Genomic DNA, 10,059 nt, shown 5'->3' on the forward strand with positions numbered 1-10,059 from the left:
ACAGGCTAACAGTTTCATTGTTGTTTGCTTTTAATATGTACATATATGTTCCTTCTGGACCGTGCTTCTCCTGTGACTAGCTCACTGAACAATTCCCTCCGAACCTATCTTCTCGAACTCTCCATTGTTGCCAAGGGAAGTTAATGGTCTCCTAGAAGTTACAAATTATTACGCTCAAAGTCACAGGTTATAGTCTTAGGAAAATGGAAAGGAGGACTAATGACAACAGTTTAATTAAAGTTGAAGCTCCACCTTTACTAGAATCAGCTGCCTCAGTTATGACAAGCACCTCAAATTTCAAATGGCCCTTCCCAAAGAATGCACATTTCTACATTCCAACCTAGCAGCACGTGGACAACCTGTACTTCCCCTTAGAAATCCACTGAAAATCTTAAACATTGAATAAAAACCCTAAGTGAGAATGATTTAACTCGTGGCTGACTTAATGGGATTTCCCAGTAACTTCATAGGACTTCCCATAATTCCCAGTGAAATCTGGAGCACACAGTCAGTGTCAGGGGTTCTGAGTTCACATGGAGATTTGTCTCTGTTATCATATATAATTGCACAATTCTCTTCATTTCTGACTTTAACAGAGTAGAACCAAAAGCTCTACTTTATCTAACCATCTCGCTGCCATTGAAGGAATACCAACCCACACGACCCTATAGAAGAGTAGGTCTCAATCTCCTGATGCCACGACCCTTTCATACAGTTCCTCATGTTGGGGTGACTCCCCAACCATAAAATTATTTTCCATGCTACTTCATAACTACAATTATGCTAATATTAGAAATTGTAGTGTAAAAATCTGATATGCGGGATGTATTTTCATTCTTACAAATTGAATATAATTAAAGCAGAGTGATTAATCATGAAACTATATGTAATTATATATTGTGAAATATTTATTTCTAATAACAAAGAAATGAAATTTTGTCTTAGAGCATGGTGTAGCATGGGAAACAGTCTTCATGGCAGGTACTTGTATGTGAGCATACCTGCATGTGGGAAGACCCGCCTGGAAACAGATACAGAAGCAGTGTCTCAGTTTCTAAGATTCATTGAAAATATGTGTTTTCCAATGGTCATAGACGACTCCTGTGAAAGGATCATTCGACCACAAAAGGGGTTGTGACCCACAGTTTGAGAACCCTTTCTATGGGGCAACGTAGAACTGACCCAATGAGTTTCTGAAATTGTAACTGTTAACAGAATAGAAACTCATTTCTTTTTCCCTCCCACAGAGCAAGCTACTGACTGAATTGCTGACGGAAGGGCATCAGAGCCCAATGCATCAACAATACAGCAGCAGGTCTCCTTTACTCAACCAGATCAATAACTCTCTGAAAGAGAATGCAGTGAGTACCCCTGAGACTCCTTCCAATAGACTCCTGTACTTGGACCTGAATTTATTATGTTTGCATGGGGGCAAATCTTGAGCTACATTGTTTCAACTATAAAGTGAAGACTCAAAAGTTTTATGAGAGTTGAGAATAACACATTTTTAAAAGTCTGAAGGATTGTGATTGGACAAATAGCCATTACAGAAGTATCAAGGTGATTAACATGTACCTTGAGAAATGTTTTTCATTAGCTTGGATTTCAACCAGCTTCATGTGCCATATTTCCAATACCACATAGTCTAAGGGTACCTCTGAGCCTCTGGGATTATGTCACAAAAAATGAGGGGCGCATACAAAGCCGGTAAAAAGGTTCGGAGAAAGACTCTCTAGAGTACAGAATGCAGAAAACTATTTGAGAAAAACAAGTAAGGTAGAAGAAGGAAACACAGAGCCCCAGGACCCAGATATTGTCTGTTTCTTGTTTTATACCATACCTTACATATGAGTTTATTTTGAGAAATCCTATATCTATTATCCAGATAAACTGATACAATAAAAAAAATTTCTTTTTTAAAGTAAGACTGCTAAAATATGGGCCTCATTTCTTTCTTGCTGTACCATTCAATATGAAACATTAAAACAATATGAAAATCTAAGGGAAAAGGAATTATGGCTAGGCTTTTTTGGAATCTTGAAGAAACTCCATTGGGTCTGGTTGAGAGAAGCATTTGGTTGTCACCAAAGGATATTTGTTAAGAGGGATTCATTCTTTTAAAAGATCTACTTTTAACAAAGATACTCTTCTTGCCTAGGTTTTCCTGTAATGCAAGGACTTCCTTTCAAAATATGACATCTGAGATTCAAAGGTAAATAGATGTTGGGTGAGAACAGTGGTGGATTTCAAATAATTTAACAACCGTTTTGCTGCCCTCATGAATGTTTTAAGTACAATAAAAGATACACTGAAAGGTCATTTATTATTTCAACATGAAAAGAGAAAACTTGTGTTACACAGATGAACATTAAAAAAGAATAAGGAATGTAAAATTGTGATTTCCACATTGGGCAGCTGCCCAGCCACCCACCTTAGAGAGAACCATTATTACAAGTGCCATTTTAACAACTGGTTAGCCGAACTCAACAAAAAAATATTAGATATCAGTTCTGCCAAGCCTATGCAAACCAGCTGAGTCCCACTACTGGGTAAAAACCATGTGCCCTATTGTACCAGTAACGCTGTGGTAGATGGCGATCTCCTAAGTATTCAGACAGAAACATCATCCCATGAGTAAGTGGATGCTCACAATGTCATTCTCGGGTCATTGTCGAGTAATCTGTCGTCTGAGAAATGGATGTAATGATGCTATCTATGGTCATCACATCAAAATGACATCCAGTGGGCTGCCCACACATATAAAGACATTTTAGATGCAGTGTGTCAGCTTTTTAGTGCATTGCCACTGATGTTACTTCTTTGCTTACTCTGTCAGCAATTATTTTTGAGCCCCTGCTCCATGCTAAGCACAGAGGGGTTAAGAAGGATATATTTATTCAGGCTGACCTCATGAAAACTTGCTATCAAGGACAAACATTGGAGAACTATTGGTTAGATGCCAACTTAATCTTGTAGCAAGTTTCTCAAATAATCATATATTGGCATATATGCTACACCCATGAATTCAAGCATTGCCTATAGGTGCTTTTGCACCACAATGACTCAGCTCACTACTTGAAACAGATTCTATGAGTGATGTATGTAAATATTAATTCATTACTATCTTAAAAACTTTTTCTAAATACCAATCTCAAAAGAGTCATATACTAAACTAATAAATATAAATAGAGTGTACAATCTGGTTACTCAATAATCTTCTAATTGAAACCCTTAGGGTAACTTTTTTAGAGTAAAAATTAAGTCAATATTATTGAATGCATTGTAATAGGGCCTTAAGAATATGTTTCAAACCTGAATCAATGGCTTAAATGGAATAATGAAAAGAAGGAACAATGGGAATGATTGGATGAACAAGTCATAACTTCTAAAAAATAGAAAGAGAAAATTATACTACATTATTTCTCAAAATAGTTTTAAGTTAGAGTTTACATTAAAGAAAACTATCAATTCTCAAAAACAAATTACTTTTATAACTTCTATATGCTAATTCAATATTTGAATGATAAAAAATAAAGAATATAGAATAGTATCCATTTTGTTGCAAACTTTTACTTGTCAAAACATTTGACATTATTCCAGTGTGCCTTTAAATCCAATTTCCATGTTACTCAAATATCCTATCCAACAGCCTTCTAAGTAATATTAATATTATGCCAATTATTTTCACTTGCAGAAAAATTGTCCATCCAATGATGTTCTCTTTGAGAAACAGTTCTTCTCATCCTGAGTCCTTCATTTTGCTGGGAATACCAGGACTTGAGAACTCCCATTTCTGGATTGCCTTTCCATTCTGTGTCATGTATGCCGTGGCTGTAGTTGGCAATATCATTGTCCTTCACGTCATCCGAACTGATCACACCCTCCACGAACCTATGTACCTCTTTCTGGCCATGCTGGCTATGACTGACCTGGTCCTCTCCTCTTCCACCCAACCTAAAATGCTCGCCATACTCTGGTTTCATGCTCATGAGATTGAATACCACGCCTGCCTCATTCAGGTCTTCTTCATCCATGCATTTTCTTCTGTGGAGTCTGGGGTGCTCATGGCTATGGCCTTGGACCGCTATGTGGCTATCTGCTTCCCACTCCGACACTCTACTATCCTGACGCCATCTGTAGTGGGGAAACTGGGGGCAGCTGTGATGATAAGAGGGGTGTTGTGGGTAAGTCCCTTCTGCATCATGATCTCCAGGATGCCCTTCTGCCTCAACACAGTCATCCCCCAGTCCTACTGTGAGCACATGGCTGTGCTGAAGTTGGTATGTGCTGACACTACAGTAAATCGGGGGTATGGACTCTTCGTGGCCTTCTCTGTGGCTGGTTTTGATATGATTGTTATAAGTATATCCTATGTCATGATTCTGAGAGCTGTGCTGCGGTTACCCTCGGGGGAAGCCCGCCTTAAGGCTTTTGGCACTTGTGCCTCTCATATTTGTGTTATCTTGGCGCTCTATATCCCAGCCCTCTTCTCTTTCCTTACCCATCGCTTCGGCCGCCATGTGCCCCGCGTGGTTCACATCATGTTTGCTAATCTCTATGTCCTAGCACCACCCATGCTCAATCTCATCATCTATGGAGTTAGGACCAAACAGATCCGGGACAGAGTCATCCACACATGCTGTGGTAAGGATTCCTGAGCCACGGGTCCCAAGCACTCCTAGATCTGAGGACAGAAAAGAGGAAACTCTGCCAGGATACCTCAAGTATCACCACAAGTAATCTCGGGAGCAACTGTCCCAGAGATTAGTAACTTCTCCTGAAGTAAGAAAATGATTTTTAAGACGCACCGGACAAGAAAGAAGTCAGAGGCCTAAGTGTGATGCTTAAAAGATGAGATTCTTAATAAAAAGAGTTTACATGTGCATCATCACACAGATACATGCACAAATACAGAAATTATTTAAAGCTGGAAAAAAACAAGTGAAACAATGTTTAGTTGAATATCATGTGTATTTATTTGCTAAAAATTTCTAAGGATAGGAAAATTTGTCATCATATAAAATTAAATGAAAAAGAATAGAAAAACAATTGCCAATTCAAAAAAGCAATATGTGTTTAAAGAAAACATTTTAAGAAATTAACCTAAATATTAATCATAGCTGATTGATTTGTGAGATTTGTGAAACTCCCACTTACTTTTTGTACCTACTTGAAATTTTAAAACATATTGTTGATTGAGGAAGCTTAATTTTAGTATAAGGGGAAAAATCATTAAATTATCAGCACAAGTCTACATAGGAAGTTATTCCAGTGTCAAAATACAGTGAGGGCAGTGGAAAATTAGAGAATGAGGAACTCTGGAAGAAAGTAAATTACCAAAAAATCTTGAAATCTAGATGCAGAAATTATTCCCCACATCACAAAATAATTAGATTGCTAAAAAATAAAGGTGAGGCTAGCTGATCTCTCTTTCCCAAAGTAAGCTAATTTCTGGTAATTAGCTGATTAGAATGGCTTACATAATGGTGACATTTTTTTTTACAAAAAGACTGCCTCCTGAAGATAACTATATTATATACTTAAATGTGATGGAGGGCAATGTGATGGAGAGGAAAATGTGATGAGAAGTCACTATAATATCTAATAGCATTTTAAAATGTTCAACATCTTTTAAAATTAAACTATATATTTTAAACAAGCTCTGCAAAATAATTGCATTTGAATTGCTATCCCCATTTTCCATTCTATCAAAGCCAGTACTGAACATGATTCAAGAACTCATGCCTTTATGTTACGAAAGTCAAGATCAATTTAGGTACTTTGGAAGGAATCAGGATCATACTTATTGCTCCTAGGATATACATATAATGGAGTTTGAAAAAATTCCCCTAAAAGAATGCATATTCTGAGGAAGAATGTCCACCTAGTTTACAAACTAACCCCAATATTAACACTCTGCAGAAAACAATAATAACTATAACTTATCATCACACAAATGAATGCATGAATTGCATAAGAAATACCACTGTCATTGCCCCAACAATTCTGCTACTGAAAAAAGAATGCATTTGCAGTTCGATCTTCATACCCTTCCTCTGAAACGTCACACCAGACGTCTGAGCCTTATAGCTCATTTCCTTAGCCTTATAGTCCTCTCTTATCATTCCAATAGAATTGAATTTTGAAGTCCCTTGTCAAAACTATATATTTGTGATAAAAATCATAATTTAGCCCTCACTAACTTCTTTTATTTAAAATATGTTCAAAATTTCAATTTTCTGTTTAATGATTATATATATATGTATATATATATATATTTAAAATTAAATTAAATACACCAAGCATTCTCCTAGAGAATGGTTATATAGTAAGGTACACAATTAGGAATGATCTATCGAAATCAATCTGGCGATATCTAAAACAGATGGAAATCGAGCTACCCTAAGACACAGCAATCACCCTACTGGGCATAGACCCAAAAAAAGGAAAGAAACAAACAACAGCAAGACATCTGTGCTCCAATGCATTGCAGCACAGTTCACAATTGCAAGGGTTGGAAACAACCCAAATTTCCATCAACTGATGAGTGGATTAAAAAACTGTGGTACATACACACAATGGAGTACTATACATCCCTAAAAAGCAGTGATAAACTTATGAAGCATATTGCTGCATGGGAAGAACTGGAGGAAATCATACTAAGTGAAGTAAGCGAAACACAAAAAGACAAGTGCAACATGAGTCCGTCCGCTGACGTAAACTCTAAAATTTAAAAAGGCAAAAGGGGCATAGGGAAAAAGCTACTGTATACAAACATTCCTGGGGTGAGGACCAGGTAGTATGGCAGAGTAGGACCAAATCTAGGGATAAATATGGTAGCGAACTAAAAGGGAGGTGAGGGAGGAAAAAGAGTAAAAATGGGGTGGGAAGGGCACAGGGAAATAACCCACCTGAGTGGGGGATGTTTTTATATCTCCACAGGGAAAGATGGACCAGACTTCAACCCACTGCTCCAAGATGTGAATGCAAAATGCCGGCATGGAATAGGGAACAAGTGGAGAGGTCTGAAGGGCCTGCCCCAATCCCAACTATGTAGAGGCCTGCCCCTCCCCCCAGAAGAATTTATTTCCGAGGACAGCACTGAATCTGAAGCTCCGAGAGAGGGACATGTCTGACCAGAGCACATGGGAGCAAATGGAGGGGGAGGAAGAGAGAGTGGAGCACATCCTGAACAACCCAAGCCTTGAGGACAATATTCCCGCTCAGAGCAGCCAATCCACAGAGAAGACCATATGGCCGGCCTCACTATGAGACATCACTCATTGACCCACAGCCCTACAGGGCAGAACACTGGAGACACCGTGTGGGAAGTCTGCCCGATCTGATCCCACCACACCAAGGCAAAACACTAAGGGCATGGAAAAGAACAACAAGGAGAGCAGAGCAATGAAGTCCCCAGGGAATACCAAAAATAGACTTTGGAGTCAGGACTTGGAACCCCAACAGACTCAACTGGAAAACACTCCTAAAGGCCAACAAATAGTCCTTGAACTAACTACAAGCTTTTCTTTCTTGTTGTTGTGTTTTGTTTTGTTTTGTTTTTGTCATTGGCTTGTTGTTTTGTTTCATTTTGTTGCTTGGTTTGCTCTGTCTTATTTTTGTGCATGTAATTATCCCCTCAGGTATGTCTAAATACGATAGGCTGGATGAACAATCTGGAGGAGAAAACAATGGGACCAACAGTTCCAGGGGAACATGGGAGAGGGAGAGGTGGGGTAGGGGGGGAGGTAGTGGTGTTTAAAAAAAAAAAACCAGGAACAAGCGAACAACAAGTGATCCAAATCAGTGGTGAGGAGGGTGTAGGAGGCCTGGTAGGGCATGACCAAGGGTAATGTTACCAAGAGGAATTACTGAAACCCTAATGAAGACTGAACATGATAGTGGGACAAGAGGAAAGAAAAGGAAATAGAGGAAAGAGGAGGCAAAGGACATTTATAGAGGTCTAAATAAAGGCATATACATATGTAAATATATTTATATATGAGAATATGGAAATAGATCTATGTGTATGTATAAATTTAGTATTAAGGTAGCAGATGGACATTGGTCCTCCACTTAAGTATTCCCTCAATGCAAGAATACTTTGTTTGATTAAACTGGGATTTCATGATGCTAACCTTCACCACACAATCGCTGAAGAAAAAGTGGGTGCATAAGCAAATGTGGTGAAGAAAGCTGATGGTGCCCAACTATCAAAACATATAGCATCTGGGGCTTAAAGGCCTGATGGTAAACAAGTGGCTATCTAGCTCAGAAACAACAAAACCCACATGGATGAAGCACACCATCCTGTGCGATCCTGAGGTGTCGAAGGGATCAGGTATCAGGCATCATCAGAACAAAAAATCATATCATTGTGAATGAGGTTGGAGTGAGGAGTGGAGACCCAAAGCCCATCTGTAGGCAATTGGACATCCACTTATGGAAGGGTCTCGGTGAGGAGATGAGCCAGTCATGGTGCAGTGTAGCAACGATGAAACATACAACTTTCCTATAGTTCCTAAATGCGTTCCCCCCCCACACACACACACACCACCACCACCACTATCATGATCCCAATTCTACCTTACAAATCTGGCTAGACCAGAGGATGTACACTTGTAAAAATAGTAACTGGAAACTCAGAGAATCCAGGGCATATGATCCCTTCAGGACCAGTGGTGAGAGTGGTGATACAAGGAGGGTGGAGGGAGGGTGGGGTGGAAAGGGGGAACTGATTACAAGGTTCTACATATAACCTCCTCCCTGGGGAACGGACAACAGAAAAGTGGATGAAGGGAGAAGTTGGACAGTATAACATATGACAAAACAATAATTTATAAATTATCTAGGGTTCATGAGGGAGGGGGAATGGGAAGGAGGGGGAAAATGAGGAGCTAATGCCAGGGCCTTAAGTGGAGAGTAAATGTTTTGAGAATGATGAGGGCAATGAATGTACAAATGAGCTTTACACAATTGATATATGTATGGATTGTGATAAGAGTTTATGAGCCCCTAATAAAATTATTTTAAAAACAAAACAAAAAATAAGAGTTGTATGAGCCCCAAATAAAATTATTTTGAAAACAATGATCAGAGAATTTAATTAGTATAAGAAAATAAACAGAAATACACAGAATTTTCACCATATATGGAAATAATTTATCCAACCTATGAACTCGAGCATGTGTACAAATAAGCGTAAGTAACTGAATCAATGAAGATACATTTTGTCTTCATTACAACATGAAGAACCTGTGTATCCAATTCGACTCACTGCCATTGAGTCAATTCCAACTGAGAGTGTCCCTAAAGCACAGGGAAGAACTGCCCTGTGGGATTCTGAGACTGTACCTCTATATGGGGTTAGAAAGCTTCATCTTTCTCCTGTGCATCCAAACTTAAAGGAGCTATAAAATATGTAGCTACACTCCAGGTCTCTGTAGTACCTTATGGAAATCAAGTATCTATTCCTCTTTTCCCAGATTCCCTATCTAAAAGTTTGATGTGAGAAGTTGTATCATAATAATTCCCAAAGTCCTTTACTTTCACAGATCTCAAAATTAAAAACAAACCTTTGATTTTGTTTGTGTGTTTGTTTTTACCACATAGGCTTGACAACACTCATTTCTGGGGCACTCACAGAGAAAATCAGAAACCTGGTGAAAACAAATTGCCATGGTACTTGGTGTTCATCTAGTCAACAAATGCCTACAGTGTTGAGCATGTTATTCTATTAATTAGAGGAGAGGGTACAAAATCATAGTGTCATTAGTTTCAATGAATGCAATTATATGAGTGTGCAACTATAAAGAAGCTACTCTGTTCAGGGTACTGAGTCAGATTTCCAAACTATCTTCCTGCAACCTCAAACTCCTTGGCCACAAGTTTATCATAGTCCAAATCTGAGCATGCTGGAAATCTGAGATCAAGTGGAAATCTCACATGAGCATGCTTCCAGTGGGAGGTATCACCTCTGTAAACAGGTATCCCCTGTTCCGCAGTACCTCATAACCCAGCTACCAGCTTTTGCACTTCTAGAATATATCTAAAATAAAT

At 38.7% G+C, this 10,059-nt stretch overlaps 1 protein-coding gene across 1 annotated transcript; it reads left to right on the forward strand.

The window, feature by feature from the left end:
• The first annotated feature begins 3,710 nt into the window (after window positions 1-3,710).
• LOC142445904 (olfactory receptor 52R1-like) lies at window positions 3,711-4,658 on the forward strand. Its single transcript, XM_075547772.1, has one exon. It carries the CDS (start codon window positions 3,711-3,713, stop codon window positions 4,656-4,658), a length of 948 nt encoding a protein of 315 aa, XP_075403887.1.
• The last annotated feature ends 5,401 nt before the right edge of the window (window positions 4,659-10,059 follow it).

This window comes from Tenrec ecaudatus, chromosome 4, assembly GCF_050624435.1.
Source record: "Tenrec ecaudatus isolate mTenEca1 chromosome 4, mTenEca1.hap1, whole genome shotgun sequence".
Taxonomy (NCBI): Eukaryota; Metazoa; Chordata; class Mammalia; order Afrosoricida; family Tenrecidae; genus Tenrec; species Tenrec ecaudatus.